This window comes from Perca fluviatilis, chromosome 19 (assembly GCF_010015445.1).
Source record: "Perca fluviatilis chromosome 19, GENO_Pfluv_1.0, whole genome shotgun sequence".
Taxonomy (NCBI): Eukaryota; Metazoa; Chordata; class Actinopteri; order Perciformes; family Percidae; genus Perca; species Perca fluviatilis.
Window position 1 is genome coordinate 28487313 of NC_053130.1, and position 21451 is coordinate 28508763.

Sequence of the window (21451 nt, forward strand, 5' to 3'; positions counted from 1 at the left end):
CACGGGACTCACTCTGTTCCTCCTCTTTGTTTTTTTTAAAGATTATTTTTTTGGGGGGGGGGTCCGCCTTTAACTTTGACAGGACAGCTAGGTGAGAAAGGGGAGAGAGAGAGAGAGAGAGAGGGGGAAGACATGCAGGAAATCGTCACAGGTTGGATTCGAACCCTGGACCTCTGCGTCGAGGCATAAATCTCTCGTAGCCTGCACGTGCGCCTGCTCTACCTACAATCCGGCCACATGCTCCTCCTCTTTTTGAAATCATTACCCACTATACTTCTGTCAATCACTCGGAACTGGACAGTGAGAGTATCAGATCACCAGAGAACCTTAAGCACAATGGAGGAAAAAAACGGCAGATCAATCAAGAGAAAAGTTGCAGTGGTGGGCGGTGGTTTGGTAAGAAGAGAAAATGAAAGTGATTTATTCATTTATTATAGGCCCTACCTCTTGTCTTATGATCTCTTGACTTATAAGGACCTGAAGAAAATTAAGGTTACAAAACAGTGTTTAGGTATACGGCTATGCAGCTTATATGGTGTTAATATGGTTTAGTTAAGAGATAGGCCTAATTATGTATAAAAGTGTAAAGCACATGCAGTGATTTTGGCAAGTTGTTCAAATATCTGTCTTTATTCCCCTTCACCCTTAAGGTTGGAGCACTGAACGCCTGCTTCTTTGCCAAAAGAGGCTTTGATGTGGAAGTCTTTGAAACTCGGGAAGGTAGTATTCAAACCCCATAGCTTTTTCAAAAGAGAACTACAATTTCACAAAGGTACAGATTAACACATTGTGTCTGATTTTGGTCAGATATCCGGAAAGCCAAGGTTGTGAAGGGAAGAAGCATCAACCTGGCATTGTCTCACAGGGGCCGGCAAGCATTGAAGCATGTTGGAATGGAGGAGAAGGTGTGCTGATTAAATATAGTCACTGTTTTAACTAATGAAATGATTTCTCTCAGGGCTGCAGGGGCCGCGGTGTTCGAATTATACCGGGGCCTTTGGGGGAGCCCACTTTTCGTGCGCTTGCGACAATGACTTACAAAGATACATAACCGCTGCAAGTGTAGCCTATGCACTATACAGGATTTACCCTATTTTACTTTATAATATTTAAAATGTATTGATAGGTCAAACAGCAAACATCCACCCACAAACAGTCTATAAACAAAGCATCGGGCTGTCTTTGAGATTTCACATGAACAACGATTAAAGTTACTCAAGCTACCGAATAATTGCTCCGTTCAATTAGGCCTAAGCGACGCACCACAAGCTTCCATCCTTAACCATTTTGCCAGCAGCGTATTAACATTTGAACAAAGTGCTGTGTGTCCACAGTGTGTGCAGACTGTAGGCCTATTGCCTGAGGATTTTTGGGGGGAACAACACTTAGGTTTCAGTGCGTGATCTCCCTGCAGGGGACCGTTGGAGCTTCAACTTTAGGCTACTCTGCAAACAAAAGTGTAATTAGCACCAAAGGATGCAGCCAACTGCCAAGTGTGCACTTTGCTCAAGATGCAAAGGCGTTATACTGTCAGCTATATCTAGCATCAATCAATAGATAATCTCTCTCAAGGGTTAATACCGGCTCTTCCAGTCTGTCCACTTTAACGGGAGAGAGGAGCAAGAGGGGTTAGGATCAGGCCGGCCTCTGACGAGCTGTTACACCACCATCTTCAGCCAGAGATCAGGCAGGTTGGGCTTGCAGCAGGCGAATCGGTCGTGCTATTAACGTCATCGCTACACAATTTATTATAGGCTAGAACCAAAATTAATTAAACTGCCTAGTTTTCTTTTTGCCATGGCTTTATGATAACTAACTGCTAACTGCAGGATATATTTAACTTTGCGCGCAGATTAATGGCCTCCAACGTTTATATTTTTCGTAATTAATTAATCTTTGAGTTAACATGTACTAAACATGAGTTGAATTTGCACCGCAACGCCGCCACGCCTTGATGCTCATGAATGAATGAATGAAATATTTGCAATTTTACACATAATAATCCCCGATGATCACATTACACAAAAGTGAAATTGCACGTCAAAATGACACACTATTAATATTTTTAGAGTTTCACAAATCCCGTTTTCAGGGGAGCCCATGTCTTATTAAGGGGAGCTGAGCGCCCCCTAGCTCCCCCATAGTTCACACCGTGCAGGGGCCTGGTGACCCTAGCTTGCTTGTTTATTTGTCTAAAAGATAGGTATGGCAAGAAACAAATTGGTAGCATATACTTCTGTACGTCTATTATCCTTGCCCTTGTTACCGTATAATTCCTCTTAAACCACATCATGGACCAAAGTGGATGCAAGTTGGTGGAAACCCCTTAATTTTCTGTTGAACTGGATTTCTAATGATGAAATATTAGAGATGTGCCCGGGCCCAAGGGAATCTGTCCACTCTGCTTTTCTTTGCTTGCAGCCCACTCAAAATGTTTTATTCTGGCATCTGAGGTCAGCAGTCTTTTCTTTGTCCGTCCACATTTGCTGCACTGAGCAGGTTATGCTCGCCTCAGAACTCTGCGTCAGACCTTTACACTTGCATGACTTTTCAGCATGACAAAACAAGGCCTGCTTTACAAGGTTTTCACACATACTTTTAAGGGCAGATACTGGCTGACCACATGGCTGACCACATGGACTCGCTGGACTGTCCATGGCACGATACCCTGCTGGATCCACTTAGCTCTCTTATAAATTGAGACTGAAAACATAGATTTTTGCTAATGCAAAGTATAACACAATACAGAATAATTCATTCTAAATGTTTATGCATGTCATTTATAAAGTTTCACCCCCTGTATTAATCCCTTTTCCTCAGATTATCTCCAAGGGGATCCCCATGCATGCAAGAATGATCCATTCCCTGAATGGGAAACAGTCCCCGATCCCTTATGGCAGGAAAGGCCAGGTAAGATGGCCATTGTTATAATGTGAGCATATATTTTATCATGCAAAACACAAAAAGAGCCAGGATGACTAAACTGACATATTATCCCCTTGCCAATTGTAGGACTATGGTCATTCACAAAAAAACTGCTCTTTTTCTGGGGGGTGATGTCCTGCAACATAGCCATGCATTAAAGGCAGGGTTGGTAATGTTGAAAAGCTATCAAGATTTAAAAGTAGAATCTCCTCGGGGCTCCATCTAACCCAGGGGTGTCAAACATACGGCCCATGGGCCAGAAACGGCCCGCCAAAGGGTGGATGACTATGCAAAGTGTGAAATTTGCAGAGAAGTAATTAATTCCAAATCCAACTTTACCACTTTAATCTCAGCGAATATCCAAGTTCTTTTTCCGAAAATGTACGACTTTAATCTTAGAAATTCAGTTTTTTTCTCTGAATGTTACCCCTCGATTCCCGGGTCCGTAACATTATTATTTTTTCCTCCAATAGCCTTAGAACGCTGTCGTAGCATAAGCAACTTGTGTTTGCCAACATCACGCTGACAAGAAACTCTTTCTGGAGTGGTTTACTGGTCTGGCCCATTTGAGATCAAATTAGGGGTGGGTGGCCTATGGTCTAAAATGAGTTTGACACCCCTGGTCTTACCCCTCCCCCTGCCCTCGGGGCTCTGCCCGCACACAGACTTCACGAGCACCGCTGCTTTTCTGCTTTAGAGCGAAGAAAGGGCTTCACTCATCAAAACTACTTCATGTGTCATTCACCGGTAAGCAAACAGCTAATATTATCAGACTTATAAAACACAGATGACTTGCAGTAACTCCGGCGCCGACAACACGCATCGAGCTCCGGCTCGTACGCAGGAGGGGTAAGAGTACGCACAGCGGGGCGACGAGGCATTTCATTGGTTCTTTAAAAGCGGCCTGCGAGGCAGTGATTGGTGGGTGTTTTTTAGAGAATTACAACGGCTACAGATGAGTAGGGTGACCAGGTGAGAATGGGTAAAATTTGGGACGAAACGAAGGGGGGGGGATAACATGAATGATTTATTAGTTTTATTCAGGAATTCAACTGCCTGTCATGTAAACCCAAAAAAAAAAACATTAAAATCATGAGCTCAAGTGTCATTATGAAACAAATAAAACAAAGACAATGACTGCGCTTTAACATCAGCAACATCCAATCCAATCACTCCTTCTCGTGGCTTCCTGCACTTAACATGAATTTAAACACTCCGCACCAAAATTATTTTTTATTTTTTATTCAGAAACTCAACTGTCTGTCATGTAAACCCGAAAATACAAATAAAAAAAATCATTAAAGTCATGAACGTCTGACTCCCCATGTGAAATACCAAACTCCTTCCTACATACATTGCAAAACGCTTTGTTTGTATTACGTAAAACTGCAGTAATCCAGGGGTATTTCCCTACCCAGTCCTCCTGGTACCTGCAAAGACGTTTTTTGCTTTTTAGCTACGTGTTCATCGGGTCCCGGGACCCCAGCCTGAGCCTCCATTTCAACAATGAATGAATGAATGAAAAATAGCAATGCGTGATATCAAAATTCGCGCCTAGCCGCCTACGTAGGGCCTACGTCCTGTTGCAGCCAATAAGCAGCCGGCGGGAGCTGGCTGCAGGACGACTCAATCACCATGAACAGTTTGTAATGTTCTATCAGACTTTGCTCTAATTTTCGGGACAATTAGGGCAGGATTCGGGATTCGAGGATACAGGAATTTTTCGGGGGCGTCTGATCACCCTACAGATGACGGATCTTTTTCACTCCTTTTTCATAGCACATAAGTTATTTATTGCTGTCGGGGTGTAAAGACCATTTCAAACAATATACAAAAAAGTGTTTATTGTAAATAGTTACCAACGCTGCCTTTAAGACATTGAAACTAGAACAAACTCTGCTAAGTCTCAATTAACAGCATAACCTATAACACATGACCTCTTAGTAAATACCACATCTCAACAGATTGGATTGTTATTTGCATGGTTATGCAGTATTAATATATATTGACACTTTGACTTTCTGTTAAAGTACTTTATTCAGACGCTTGGTATATAGATAATATATTTACCTTTTCCTCTAAATTTTCTGAAAATAATACTCAGATACATCTCAGTTACACGCATTTGGTTGTTAGCAAACTATACTATAAGAATTGCCTTTGGTATACTAAATCAGTCTGCAGATTAAATGTTAATTTTGCAACTTGCGAGACCTCACCTGCCCCGAGATGGGTGTGTTCGGAAGCACGCACATACAGAAACTCTGACATGCATGCACACACAGAGGTCTGTTCACTGAAGTGGTTCAAGGATGCACCAAATGATAAACAGTGCAAGTGACAACTTGTGCAGTCTGACTGAAATTATGTCACAAAGCAATAGAGCCTGGTTGGTTAATCTGAAAATAGTTGCTTTTAATTACACTGATTTACATGGGTAAATAAAACAAAAATATACCCCAAAAAAGCAGTAAAAGCATGTAATGCAGGAGACAGAGAATAAATCCTGGAGGCTTTCTGTTCCCTTTTCTATTAAACAGTGTCACAGTTCTGTTTGCCAAGCTGTAGTACTTGTAGAATTTGATTTTAATACAGATTATTTTCCTTTCAGTTCATCCTGTCAGTAGACCGAGCCAATCTGAACAAAGAGCTGCTAACAGGTAAGAACCTTTCTATTCTTCAGCCAAAGTAGCCTTGGAGCATTTACACTGAACCCATTGCCACAGTGTGTGTTCTGAAATAACAACGTTATAGCCAAATTCAAACAACATCAACAATCGACAATTCAACGTTCAAATGTTTCTACGAGAACATGCTGAAAAAATTTGACTCGTAAAGAGTTTTAGTTCCATTCTGACACACAACCCATTACATTTAAATTGATTACAATTTTTGCATGTCTATCTCATATCTGAACAATCCTCTGAGTCACTTTTATGCAAAAGCTCTGACAGCCACAACCACAGCAATAATCCAACCAACAGTCTTTCTCTATATATTTACATTTTTCATTCATACCAACTTTGTGGACGAATCAATGATCATCTAGCAAAACGCTTTACATACAGCATGTAAACTATTAGGAATTAAACAAGTCCCAACTTTTCGGATATTATAAAACAGGCAGCAGAATTCACTCTCTAATAGCATTCAGTGATGAAATTGATGCCCAAATTTATAAGTGGATTCGCTACATTATGGCTTTTAAAGAGAGACTTAATAACTTTCTCTGCCATTGCAGCCACAAGTAACACCCACGGGTAACAGCTGTGTCCAAAATCACTCCCTTTTCGCTATATAGTGCATTATATTTACTGTCTGCCATTTGATGAGGGTCCAAATACAAAGTGTGAACTTTATGCACTGCATAGTACCCTAAAATATTCCCTCAATGGAACACAATAGCAATGTCCATGGCACGCGTCTACACCTTGAAGTGATGGCGCACAGTGATGATGATCCACAAGTATCGGATATCTCACTTTAGAGTTAACTATTGAATGTCTATTATACCCTTTTTCACACACACACACACACACACACACACACACACACACACACACACACACACACACACACACACACACACACACACACACACACACACACACACACACACACACACTCACTCACTCACTATGTACTGGCTCTGCTTTTCCTCAAAAGAGATGCACTACTCTCTGGTTACTTTTACTTATTTAGTCTCTCTTTCAACCTCGTGCAAACTAATTTTAAGTTTCGACCCTGCTTTAGTGGGGGCGATTTGTGGCCGAGATGACAGAAGTTAGCAATGGAGCCGATACGCATCACAGCATCGCACCATATCTTGTATCATGTATCTACTGGAGCTGATAAATACCCTGACCAACTGTAGAGTCATTTGTCTCGGGATTTAATGCAAATTGTAACCTTTCCCACTGCAGACTAAAGCCAGAATTTAGTTGGTGTTAGTAGGTTTATTGGCCAGTGGGAAAGGGGTATTATATAGGGAGTAGGGGTGAGTGAATGAGGTAGTGGTTCCAGACACAGCCATAAAATCAGTAAACTACAATATCCACCCAAAGATTGCTAATATTAGCTAACATGAGCTGCCTACTGTTTATAAAAGGCAGAGTAAGGATGTACTGTAGTAGCTAAACCCCTTAGTGTATTGAATTGAGCAAGCATGCCTTTTATTATGAGGAATTAACTTTGTATTCGCAAGAGGAAGAATTCCTTCTTTCAAAAGTGACTTACAGTAGTATTCCTTTAAAGGATCCTTATCCACTTTTACAAACGGCATATTTTACAGTATCCTTACATTTTTTGAAAGCATTAGATGAGTTTGAAGTCTGTAACCTCATTCTTTATTCATGAACTGTGCACAGTGCTCAAAGTAAAAAGACCTAACTCTTTCCTCCCACCAATCGCCCTAAATTGGTTAGGTTGTTGTGCCAGTGAGCTGAGCCATATCGACCGCAGATACTCCAGTGCGTTAGCTTCTTTAAACCGAATGAGCACGTGTTGGGATGTGTCCGTCTTTTCCGTCTAAAATGATTTTTGCCTATTATTTAATGAAGTGCCTCTGTGCACGCTTGGAGATGTGTGACAGCATGGATCCGTCTTTAATTATGTGTGCTGAAAAAAGGGGCTTATTGTAAAGCCGCTGCTCTTATCAGGGCCGATCCAGACTACTGGAGTGAACATTGAGAGAGATTTTTGGAAGGTGTGACAATCTCAACATCATCTTTTCAGTAAACCAGATATGCTGACTGCTGAGTTATGTTGTTCATGAGACTCATGCTAATCAGCTAAGGTCCTAACAGCCTGTTTCCTAACTGTCACGTTAACCTGCTTTGTCATGCTTGCATCTGTGTTATAAGCTACTTTTTCTAACATGTTACTCCCACAGAGGCAGAGACATATCCAAACACAAAGTTGAACTTTGATCACAAACTGCAGGATTGGAGTGCTGAAACGGGGCTAATGACCTTTGCCAGGTAAATAGTTGTCAAGCTCAACACACATCCACCTCTTTATTCACATCACACACACACACACACACACACACACACACACACACACACACACACACACACACACACACACACACACACACACACACACACACACACGCTCAGACTATGGAGGGTAATCTCGGAGGAGGATCTGCTCATTTGGATTCTTTGTTTACTCTGGCTTTATTGATCCTGTCCCCCCTCTCGGCCTTGTACATGTTAACTAGCAGAGGTCTGGGACGGTGATAAACATGTTGCCTTTGAAGCCTCTGTGTGTGAGCTTTTTAGTAGCTTTTGTAATTGGTTGTCCTTGAGGTAGGCTAAATGGGACACACAATTTACAACCCAATTAACACTGAAACGCCTCCAGGTCTTTTCAGTTGTAGATATTAGCGTTCCCATGACGTGAATTATTAACACACAGGGTATCACAGGGTTTTTACGCCTGGTAGTTAGTTAGTTTTTAGGTATTAAGTCATTTTCGAGTTATCCGTCCCTCTGTACGTCCAATTCTTGATATCTCAGGACCCCCCTGAAAAGAACTTCTTCAAATTTGGCACAAATGTCCACTTGGACTCAAGGATAAACTGATAAGATTTCACTGTGAGTTTACAAAATCTTTTTTTTTTTTTCATAACTCAAGATTTTCTATGCTAATTAATAAAGGATAACATATGACATTTTATATCCAAAAGGTTAAAGGGCAACTTCACTGTGACATCATATGTTCTGCAAAAACACTTTTCTGGCCATTATAACACCATAACAGAAGGGGAGACATTTGGTCAGATACTGAATTACTGACACTAATCTTAAAACGGTGATGACTGTATAGATTTTCTCTGCTAAAGAAGTCTGTGAATCAGCATCTGTGGTTTCGCCAAAAATACACTTAAAGGCAAGGTTGATAACTCTTTCCAATATACACTTGTTTATATATTGTTTGAAATGGTAGTTACACCCCGACAGCAATAAATAATTGATGGGCTCTGAAAAAGGAGCCAAAATCTGTCATCTGTAGCTGCTGTAATCCTGTTAAAACGCCCATCAATCACTGCCTCGCGGCACGCTTGAAAAGAACCAATGAAATACCTCCTTGCCCCGCTGCACCTACTCCACACCTCCCCTGTACGGGCCTGAGCCCAGTGCACGTCGTCACCGCATTGCTAACAGTCGTCATGTTTGTTTTAAACATTCTGTATGATAATATTAGCTGTTTGTTTACCGGTGAATTATGTCACGTCATAATCCAGCATGTTAGGTTCTATTGGCCGCCAGGCTGGGGTGGGTGTGGCCTACCTAGGTCACAGGGCTGAAAAGCATTTGTGAAAGAGACAATGGGAGGCTGCTGTGGAGAGACCGACTGAGAGAGGCAGCGGCAGAGCACTGCGTTTCTCATTTAACTGACGTTTCCACCATTGAGTTTATGTTAGTGTTTTGTCCGCGTTTTGAATGTAAAACAAATTAACTTTCAACTGAGCGTCAAAGCAGTTGGACGCTCGATGGTGTTTTTTGCCCCCAACGGCTCCTCCCAGGCAGCTCTGCGACCTCTGCCTCCAAGGCACCTAACCCTAACCCTAACTTTAACCCTAACCAGTGTTGGGAGTAACGGCGTTTAAGTATAACGGCGTTACTAACGGCGTTATTTTTTCAGTAACTGAGTAATCTAATTAATTACTTTTCCCATCGTTGCAACGCCGTTATCGTTACTGAGAAGGGGTGGGGATGATGACACCGTTACAAATGTGATGATGATTGGCTGGGTGGGCGGATGCCCTGCTCACGCTGTCTCACTGCACGCTCTGACCACCACTAAACACAAGACAGCGACAATGGCGACGAGCCAGGGAAATTCAAAGGTAGCGTTCTTGGACTGGAAGTACCGGCACTACTTCTTGCTCATTGAAATTAAAGGCAAAAATGTTTATGTAACATGCACACTACGCCCAGGAAAAGACTTTATCCACGTCTGCCTCAAGCAACTTGAATCTTATGAAGCCCCTCACATCAACACATGCTAACACGACACTTGTTGCTGCAGCTAACCCATCCCCAAGCCCAAATGCAGCTAGCGTGAGCTCCAGTGAAGAAGACAGAGCCACTCTGTTAAAACAAGCAACGCTTGATTTTTCGGGTCAGCAACATCTTTTGACGTTAAAGATGTTATAGAACGTAATAGCGTTATAGAATATAAAAATAACGTCAGTTACTTTGCTGAGTAACTAATTACTTTTACAATGTGGTAACTGAGTTACTAACTCAATTACTTTTTGGGAGAAGTAATTTGTAACTGTAACTAATTACTTTTTTAAAGTAAGATGACCAACACTGACCCTAACCCTAACCCTAACCCTAACCAGTGCCTAATCCTAGTGCCTTCCAGACAGCGCTGCCTGGAAGGAGCCGTTGGGGGCAAAAAACACAGATAAACCAGTTGGATGCTGCACTGACCGACGACTGAAGAACAACGGGCTAGACGGCGCCAAAGCTGAGGACACGCCGAGCCGAGGAACGCCGGATAGGCTTCAAACCCTTACCTTCAGTCGGGCGGCTAAGCATTTAGCTTTTCCTAGTCTCATACGTGCAGACAAAACCAAGCTCTGTTATAATCCCTAGCCGTAACGAGAGTAATCCGTTTCACCAGGGTTGCTTATGTCGTAACAATGAGACGTGAAGTGAAATTGCGGTCCTTCCTCCGCTCCGCTCTACAGCGCCGGTCATGCACGTCTGTGTGTGGGTCGGAGCCCCGGGGGCAGGGGGAGGGGTTAGACGGAGCCCCGAGGACATGCTACTTTCAAAGCTTTTCAACATCGCCAACCCTGCCTTTAATACCTTTCATTAAATTGCCTCAAAGACGTCACTACATACAGTATATTATATGAGTCTGGACAGACGGGGATGTAAACTGCAACTAGCCTGCTTGGCAGAGGCATTCACCTGCAAGGTAGTTATTTTAGTTCAGCCTTATCTAAAATACGTTAGTCATTTTGATGTGTGTGTTGTCATTTTTATTCATTTATTTTAATGCTGGTGGTCCGACAGTTGAAAATGTTAATTAGAATGAGTCACTGTGCAGTTATTGCCACAGAGAACAAACACTTTAATGCACTATAGTTAAATTGTGTTATTGCCACAGAGAACAAACACTTTAATGCAATATAGTTAAATTGTGTTTTGAGTAAAGGCTGTGGCTGTATGACTTGAATCCAAAAGTCACCCTGGCGTGCACTTAACACGTCCAGGACATCATCTTTCCCTCTACCCTGTGGTTGGACTGTGACTCATATTTGGCCTCTCCAGGTTGTATAATTAAATCTACACGGAGAGCCTGATGCCGCTGTAATAACATGTTTCCTCCCATACTAGCCAGGAAATATTCCCGAGATAGTCATCAGCATGAAATACATGTACGCTTCACTACACTATAATAGGAAATCAGGTTTCTTCTGAGTGTCCGCCTGGGTGACAGTTGCATAGGTATTTGGACATTGCTTCTAGTAAGCCCGAAGAGGTCTCTTATTTTATGTGTAGACTTCTTACTGGTATTATTTCGTAATGTTAAGGACCTTTAGGCCTTTCGGCATGAAAAGGATTAGCCTGTTGAATCAAGTTAGAATCTAGTAAATGTTGCGTCGCGTGGAAGGTAGAGGACCCAAACGCAGGTTGAGGCAGGCAGGCAGGAGATGGTTTGAACTCAGGAATTTAATACAACAAAAAGCGGCAGTACAAAGACTGGAAAACTCACGAAATCACAAACTGACAGGCAAAACACAGGCAGGAGCAAACTGACACACGCAGGAACAAACACAAGGCACAGGGAAGCAACACAAGACGATCTAACAAGAGGCAACGGGAACACAGAGGCTAAATACATGAGGTGATGAGTAAATCAGGAACAGCTGAGACAACAGGTGAAACACATCAGGGCGGGGCAGGACAATCAAAGGAGGGCTAACACAGGAAGTAAACTGGACAATACAAGACAGAAAACAGACTAGCAAAATAAAACAGGAAGCAGAACATAAACAGGGAAATGCACAACAGAAAAATACACCACTAAATACACACAGACCACAATACACAAAACAGGATACATCAACACAACAGGGAACAGAACTGTACAGAATGAATATACAAACACAGGAAACATACAGAAATCAATAATACAGGCAACAGAAATGAACAAACAGGTGACAGAAATGTCCATAGCCATCACAGTAAAGTTATTTAGCTGATATATATATATATATATATATATATATATATACATGGATGTTAGTATACTGTACATGTACATGTGCATTTGTTATTTGTGATAGGGGTGTAAATCACAAGTTTTATCACGATACAATATTATATTGATTCTTTCGGACAACGATACGATATTTGCTGATATCTTAAAGTCTGTCACGATACAATTCCGATTCAAATCAGGAGCCTGCGAACGATATGAGACGATATCACATGCCTATTTAACACAGTTACATTTATGTCAACTCAACATAAATAAAATAAACTAAAATTTGATTTGACAATTTTATTACTGAGCTCTTCCAGACTCATGAATTGGGAATCTAGATCCAGATCGATGTTTCGTTACACCCTAGTTTGTGACATTTGTTACTGCCTTATTTCTCAGGTCAGATGGGTCCAATGAGCAGATCAAGGCAGACCTGATTGTAGGCTGTGATGGAGCTTTCTCTGCCATCCGGAAGCAATTCCTTCGGCGCAGCCGCTTCAACTACAGCCAGACCTACATCCCCCACGGCTACATGGAGCTCACCATGCCACCCATCAACGGAGAGGTCAGTCCTCTCTACAGTACCCTCCTTTCATTGAAGAGATGCTGCTTTGCGTCGTTGTGCACCATTGTATATGTCTTTTTGTTTATTTCATTTTGTCCATCATCTTTATCACCATTATCCTCCCCAGTTCGCCATGAAGCCTAATTATCTGCACATCTGGCCACGAAACACATTCATGATGATCGCCCTGCCCAACTTGGTGAGATTTAATTTAATTTAATTTTCTCCCATGTGTAATAACTCCAGTTGGAAATTGAGCAATGTCGTGTGTGTATTTGTACCTACATTTTTTGAGCAACCTCTAGCTGTTCCAGAAAGACACTTCACACATCACTTCAGAAAATTGTAGGGCATGATTGACCTATGGGGTGTCCTCATAGTTAATTAGCCTAATCAACAGAGCTCCGTAGCTAGCAGAGGCTTACTCATTGGAACTCTGCACACAGCAGTTGTGTCCTCCTCCTCATCAGTCTCCCTGACTGTCTCTGTTTTTGTCCTCTGCTTTGACTTCTCTCAATCGTTCCTGTCTTTCTTAATCCCACAATGATTTTTCTGCACGGCTGACTCAGCACACCAGTTTTGCTATCTTTAGTGAGAGGCTAAAGGTTAAAGCAGCTGACGTTGGAGTGCATTCACACTGTCACTAACTGCCCTAGTTCCCAGTAACACATTAGGGCTGAGAAAAACCAACACAAGACAAACCAACACATCCTTGCTGCTGTGGAAACCATGGTAACAGAGGCAGTGCTGACAGGTCCTCAGGGAGCACTTTGTGACGTTGATAGAAATCACCTGCTCAGATGGGCATATAATGGCAAGCCCACAACCTCAGCGAATGTCCAGCCATCACTTACACTGGGTGGAGTTTGGCTCTTTCATTTGCACTGAGGCTGGAAGATTCTTTCATGAGTTCAGCATGGAGGATTTTTCAGACCAATGAAAGTAATGTGAATCTGTATTGAAATATAACACATAATAATATACATGTGAAATGTCCCGTGTGTACATTTGAAACTATATCACACAATTCAGCATTTATGAAACAATGCTACTTTATTTGTGAGTGCAATGGTTCATTCTTGACCTTGGGAACACATCTGTGATTAATTATTTTAAATGCAATGCTCACTTACTTAAAGCTGGGGTAGGCCGCTTTTTTTGGCATCTTTTGTGGAACAAAATTCCATAAAACCCTTTCAGCATATTGTAATTCAAGTGGTCTGAGAAAAAAACTAGACTTCTGCATCTCCTCTTGGCTCTGTTTTCAGGCTTTAGAAAATCTAGCCCATGACGGGAGAATTTGGCCAATCGCAGGTGATTTCAGAGAGAGAGAGTGTTCCTATTGGCTCTTCCACAATTGTAAATGCGTGTGCATGTGCCTTCAGATAGTTAAAGACTGATTCAGTGGCGAAATATTCTGCAGCCAAAGGCTCACTGCTGAGGCTAGCTAGCTCACAATATTTTTTCTATCCATCTCTAAAAGCTTTGCCAAAATTGACACGTTTTATTCATAAACATGAACTTGAATAACAATATGTCATCTCCAATGGCTTTACATGCTCACAAGTTTGCAAAGAAAACATAGAATTATTGCTATATAACAGCATCAGGATCAAAATAGGCTTGCATTGCCAGACCTTACTTAGTGCTGCAGAGTAAGGTCCGGCCCCTCCCCACATACACTCCAGGATAGGAGAAAAAAACGCTCTGGGTTGTTTACATTTCTTTAAACCAATCACAATCCTCTTGGGCATTGCTAAGCTCCGGACGCAGCGACGGTGGCTCTGCAAAATAGTTTCGGAAAAGAAAAAAACGCTACACTTGGCAGCAGGTAACGTTAGCCTACCGTTACTAATCTGCGCTCGACTCACATCGGGCAGTGACAGTCGGAAAAACAACACAGATGTTGCATTCACTTGAAATTCTCCTCGCCAGCTTCGTGCTGCAAAGTTATTGTAAAACACCCTTTTCCCATCCAGCATGCTGATGTGAGAACAGTGTTGGACAAGTTACTTTAAAACTACAATCAATTATTCATTACTCATTGAAAAAGTAATTAAATTAAGTTACTAATTACTCAGCAGCAAAAGTCAAGCATTACAAAAATCTGTGATTTACTTTTATTACCCAGCACACGTGTTAAAGGTGCCTTTAAACATCTCCAAATCCTTTGCATCCACACTCTTTTTTTTTTTTTTTTTTTACATGTTTAGAAACAGAAAACGAGACATTATGGTTTAACAAGCAGTCAGCTTGCAGTTTGTAGGGACTTACTGACTGTCAAGCAGCTAGTCCGTCTCTATGTAAATAAAGTTGACTCAAAATCACTTGACAAGAAGTGTGTCACAGTGGATTTGGGAGCTAACATCACTGTGTGCACCGTTTGTTTTCCAATTTAGGACAAGACGTTTACCTGTACCCTCTTCATGCCCTTTGAGGACTTTGAGAAGATCACCACAGGAGATGAAGTCATTGAGTTTTTTCAGAAATACTTCCCCGACACCATACCACTAATAGGAGTGTAAGTGACTTTCTCACCTCCACCCCTCTCTCCGTCTCTCTCTCTGTCTTCCCCCTTTCTCCCCCCTCTGCCTTTATCTTATCATCCAACCTGACAAGCCATCCCCAAAAACACTTTAATTTCTCATCATCCCTGTCGACTCCAGTAACAGCCACAGCCATGATCTGTGAAGTGTGAAATTGCAGCCTTACACTTACATGGGCTTGTTTTAATTTGTGGTGAACCGTATGTTGTGGGTGACGGAGAGATAGCGGAGGCATGAGCGGTAGAAACGTATACGGCTTTCATTCACTCACTTTTTCTCTAGGTTGACTTTAGTTGGAGTGCTAAATCCTAAACAAATGAATGCATGCTTCCTTTCCTCTTATTGGCTGTTTATCTTTACCGGGGCAGACGGATCATGGCTGTTTTAGCCTATTCAGATTTGACATATGCGTTTGTAGCGAGCTAAAACCTGATTCAGTTGTTTAGAAAAATGACTGTCAATGAAAAAAAGCTCAAAATGAGTGTGTAATTGTTGTATTTCTGTTTGTGCCACGCAGCGACGCTCTGAAAATGGATTATTTCCGATTGCCTGCGCAGGCCATGGTGTCTGTCAAGTGCTCCCCGTATCACATTGGAGACAAATGTGTCCTTATGGGCGACGCAGCCCATGCTGTGGTGCCTTTCTATGGGCAGGGGATGAACGCTGTAAGTAACACTAAAAGGAGGAGAAGAAATGGCATAAAAGAATGAAATGGAGACTCATTTGTCCATTCATGCTTTATAGGGCTTTGAGGACTGCCTAGTCTTTGAAGAAATAATGGATCAGCTCAATGAGGATTTCAGTAAGTACTTTTTAAATGAACAAAGATCAAAGGAGACAGAGAAAAGGGAATGAACTGACCATTAATGAGAAAGTGTTTTTTCTCTTCTTTTTCTGCCCAGGTACTGTTCTGCCTGAGTATACCAGAGTGCGAGCTCCAGATGACCACGCGATTGCAGACCTGGCCATGTACAACTACATTGAAGTAATGCACATTTATTTACTACTTACTTTTACTTTTACTACCTTGTACTTTAAAATGTCTTTAAAATATCATTATATAACAGAGACTTCAACCCAAAACACGACAGCGGTGGAAGTAGTATTGAGATCTTTTAATGAAGGCAAGGCAGCGATACCACAGTGTAGAAATACTCAAGTAAAGTCTTGCATTTAAAAAGCTATGATTGATATTTATTGATTTTTATTTTATGATAACAAATATTGACCAAATGACTATGTGGAACGTGAAAGATAGTCTCGCTTTGCCAGACCTTCCTCCACAGCGCTGCGGTGGAGGGTCTGGCTAGTCCACACATCATTCCGGGATGGGAGAAAAAGGTGCTCTTTCTTTAAGTCAATCACAATCGTCATGGGCGGCAATAAGCGCCGGACGGAGCCACGGTGCCTCTGCAAAATAGCCTCGGGACGGAACTTGTTTTGGTGGAACATGTGTACGTTCAAAAGTTTTAGTCGTGCAACAGAAAACTCTTTGGACTAGCTAGCTGTCTGGATTTACCCTGCAGAGATCTGAGGAGCAGTTAACCATAGTCCTCAGAAATCCACCGGAGTTTAAAATTCCAACACAAAGAAAGTGGAAGTTGTTGGACATCCGGCCGAAAAAAGAGGGACATCTGGCGGAATTTCCGGCAGCACCAGAACAATCCCTGAAAGGAAAGGTCGTCGATACAGACTACGTGAAAGTTGATGCTTGTGTTGATGAACCCACAGAGAATGATCACCAAGTCAGCACAGCAGAGCTGCCTCGCTTCTTTCAGCTCCTTGTTTTGGCTTACCAGCCCACAATTTGACTGTTTTAATTCAGTCTCACAGCTCTCACCAGCGTTGTTTACAGCCACAGCACGCAGCTATTTTTAGCAAAATCCTGTGAGCTCTAAAATCCCACTGCACGCTACCTTAAAACATCACTAATTGCAGGTTTGAGCAAAGTATTACCGTTAAATGTACCTTATATATTAAAACATAATTCATCATTAGTACTGTACTATACTGTTAATACTCACTATAGCTGTGAAATCAATGTAATGTAGTGGTGTCCAAAAAAAGTACAATATTTCCGTCTGAAATCTAGCAGCGTAGATATACTGTGTGTGTATATATATATATATATATATATATATATATATATATATATATATATATATATATATATATATATATACACATACATACATACATACATACAGGTATACAGTAGCATGAAATGAGAATAAATGTACTTAGTTACATTCCACCGTCGTGGATGTCTCTAGTAATGACTCGCCCTCTTTAACATTGCAGTTTATTCACAAACTTCTGCTTAATTGTTCATTAGTTCCCTTTGATCTTTAACAGTGTCTGTCAGTGCCAGTCAGCTGATTCAACACTAGTTATTAGAGGGATCTCCACTTCACTTGAAAATTGGTAGTAGGGCTGCAAACTCAAGGCTATTTTCATTGTTGATTGATCTGTCGATTATTTTCCTCGATTAATCTATTCGTTGTTTGGTTTCTAGAATGTTAGAAGATGGTGAAAAATGTCGACCAAGTCATCTTGGGCTTGGGATGTCATCTTCAAATGTCTTGTTTTGTCCACAACTCAGAGATATTCAGTTCACTGCCACAGAGGAGTCAAGAAACTAGAAAATATTCACATTTAACAAGCTGGACTCAAAACCATAGTATTATCAATCATTATCAAAATAGTTGGTGATTAATAAAATAGTTGACAACTAATCAATGAATTGAAATAATCTGTGCAGCTCTAATTGGTAGCCTGTACTGTTTGTATTTGTGATGTATGGAAAGTCCATTCACAATCCGAAGAAAGTCCGCTTGGGTTCTGCGCGTGCCGGCTCCAAATATCTGTAGATGTTTACACTCTGCATCATATCTGACAGGTAGACCGCTCCCTAACCATCTGTCCATTCAAAAAGACAGTAATTGGTCTCATTCTTACAGATCTTTAAAAAAAATGCAACATTTTTGCTTTCGCTTAATCCCCCATTACTGCAGAGCAGAGGAGACCAAGAGTTTCTCATGCAGCTGTAAGATTTATTTCAGGACATTACAGTATAAAGGACACTATTCACTAACACATGTACTTTTTCTTTTGTTTTGTAGATGCGAGCCCATGTCAACTCCAAATGGTTCATTTTTAGAAAACATGTTGATAACATCCTCCACTTCCTCATGCCAAAGACAATAACTCCACTTTACACAATGGTAAGTGTCCTAAATACAAAAACACGATCATTGTCACATTACTGGGTCTACCACAAAATCTACATCGCTTGCTGCTATTCACCTCTTCATCACTTTGTCCCCAGGTCACTTTCACTAGGACGAGGTACCACGAAGCGGTGGACCGCTGGCATTGGCAGAACAAAGTGGGACACTTTTTGAAAATTTGTCTTCTCTTTAGACTCTGTCATTTCTTCTTTCCTGCGTACAATTTACTTTTTAGGAGGAGATGTTCATTTTGTTTGAGTATTTTAGTTTTGTAATCCGGGACTCTTTTTGAAGTTGCAGTTTTATCAGCACAGAGCACGAAAGGCAGATGTGGCTAAATACTTCCCTTTTTAGAAACATTTGTTCTACCGTCTACCACAAAGGACAATTCCGGCGCAAAATGAACCTAGTGGTTAATAACATACGTGTACCGAGTCAACCGTTCTCTGGGATATGTTTTCATGCTAATCGAATGTGTCTCTAGCTTGAAACAAGCTAGCGCAAACCGGTGATTAGCTTCTAATGCTAGCCTAAGGGGCAGAGGGTAAATCGCTATTTTAGCATAATGAGGGTCCCTACATGTAAACCGATGCATTGAGAATTTTGTAAGTGTACAGACAGTTTGTTGACAGTTACTGGTTACTGGTTGCACATCGTTCAACTGGTCATGACTGTTTTCCCAAGATGGGGCCTGTCTGTATAGTGAATGGTACAGTCTTTATAAACTATCTTTTTAATAAACTGTCCGTACACTTACAAAGTTCTCAATGCTTCGGTTTACATGTAGGGTCCCTCATTATGCTACCGTTGAAGTGTGGTGCTATTTTGAGCCTTGTTGGTGGTGTAGAAATAGCGATTTACCCTCTGCCCCTAAGGCTAGCGTTAGAAGCTAATCACTGGTTTGCGCTAGCTTGTTTCAATTCGAGCATGAAAACATATCCCAGAGAACGGTCGACTCGGTACACATATGTTATTAACCCCTAGGTTGATTTTGCGCCGAAATTGTCCTTTAAGGCTGATATCGATACAAATATTTGGTGATTTAAAAATCCTATATTCCGATATCTCGGCCGATATATATTTAAAAAAAAAAAAATATCCAGAAACGCGTAACAAAACATAAACAGATTTCCCTAACATTAGTTATTTGTAGTTATTTATGAGTCCTCACTAAAATAATATGATAATGCAGTTTTAAAATAAACTTGTTTTTTTATTGTCACAACAGAACAGAGTAACATCAAAATATATTAAAGTTCTGATAAATAAAATTTATAAAAATTTATTTTATTTTTTGAATATTCATTTCTTTGCCATTATAAATGCCGATACCGATAGTCTGGAAAATGTAGTTAATAAACTGATAACCGATTTTTGGAACTGATATGCATTTACAGTGAAAATTAAAATCTTTAAGTCAATATAAGGATTTTGGAATGTTACAAACTCCAACACAAAACACCATTTAATTCATTAACTTCATCGGTTATCAGGCAAATAAAATGCTGATACAGATAATCTGCAAACTGCCAAAAAAAACGGCCCGATAATCATCCAGGGCAGATAATCCACCATGAGGTGACGACAACCACCATTTCGGGAACCTTCCTACGACTCTACACTAACATGTCAGTTCATTTCTATGTTAGCTAACTTTGAGACTCATATAATAAACCAAAGACCTGAAGGAAAGCATGACCGGGCGTTTTCTATGCAGTTGTGATGTGCTTAATGCTTTTTGAGCGTGGAGATGGAGTGATGTTCATCAAAATGGAATTGATGTACAAAGGCTAATGTGAAGGTGTGAGGTAGAGCTGGGATTTTTTGACCAAATACATCGATATTGATATTGCGGCAATATTGTAAGGTTGACTACTTTCACAAACTATTTACACTATGAGATTTTTGATAACTAATCATCATTAATGTGGATATAATGACTAAGTGGGTAAAGGCCAATAATAGAACAGCTAGAACAGTCTGGTAAATTCATAAAAATGACATCACTTTACTGTAATGCAGCCTTTCAAACCAGGAAAAGAGAACACTTATGCCATATTACAATATTATGATATCCAAAATCTAAGAGGATATCTAGTCTCATATATCGATATTGAGATATCGATATATTGCCCAGCTCTATATCACGATATCCAAAATGTAAGACGATATCTAGCCTCATATATCGATATTGAGATAATATCGATATATTGCCCCGCCCTAGTGTGAGGAATTAAAAAGTGTGTGTGCATAAATCTGCAAAAAACTGATTGAAATTGAAAACTGACTTTTTTTTAAATGAATTTTTCACAGGTGATAAACCGTGGCCTACTGTTCAGTGCTACAGGAGCGGTTTTGGGAGGCTCCTACCTGCTCATTAAAAGTCCACCGGAAATCACCAAGCTAATGGTCCCAGCTGAGAAGATGTGGGACAGGCTTGTGCTCCTCTGGACCCCCTGAGCACTCTGATCTGACAAGAGGATCCACATGTTAACTGACACAATTAAAGGGGTGATAGAATGCAAAACTGATTTTACCTTGTCATAGTTGAATAATGACAGTTTAGTGGGTAACTAGGACATGCATAGAACCTCTAAATCCCATTGACACCTCTTTTCTCTGCAAATCTCACTATTTGAAACTGCCTCTGAAAACGGGCGAATCTCAACAAGCCCCATAGTTGACATCAACTATTGTGGCTCCTCCTCATTTGGCTCTAGTCTGTGTTTGTCACGCCCCAACCTTTGCATAGGCTACACAACTGACCTGAGATCAGTTAGTCTTCTGAATCTAGGTCGTGCAGATCTCAGAAATTGTATACATTGTTCATCTGCTATTTTACCATTCAATTCACTTCTGAGACTTTTTTATGCGAGAAATCAACTATGTAGAGGTCAAATATGGGCCGTTTTACGAAAATGTATGTCTAATTGCAAATTTTGTCCGAC

General features: G+C 41.0%; 1 protein-coding gene across 1 annotated transcript; it reads left to right on the forward strand.

Moving 5' to 3' along the window:
• The first annotated feature begins 210 nt into the window (after positions 1 to 210).
• On the forward strand, positions 211 to 21128 carry LOC120547570 (kynurenine 3-monooxygenase). Its single transcript, XM_039783043.1, has 15 exons — positions 211 to 396; positions 651 to 720; positions 808 to 905; positions 2821 to 2910; positions 5537 to 5585; positions 7817 to 7904; positions 12562 to 12727; positions 12855 to 12926; positions 15127 to 15248; positions 15791 to 15938; positions 16018 to 16075; positions 16176 to 16258; positions 18396 to 18497; positions 18602 to 18661; positions 20817 to 21128. Exons 1-15 carry the CDS (start codon positions 238 to 240, stop codon positions 20961 to 20963), a joined length of 1512 nt encoding a protein of 503 aa, XP_039638977.1. The 5' UTR covers positions 211 to 237; the 3' UTR covers positions 20964 to 21128.
• The last annotated feature ends 323 nt before the right edge of the window (positions 21129 to 21451 follow it).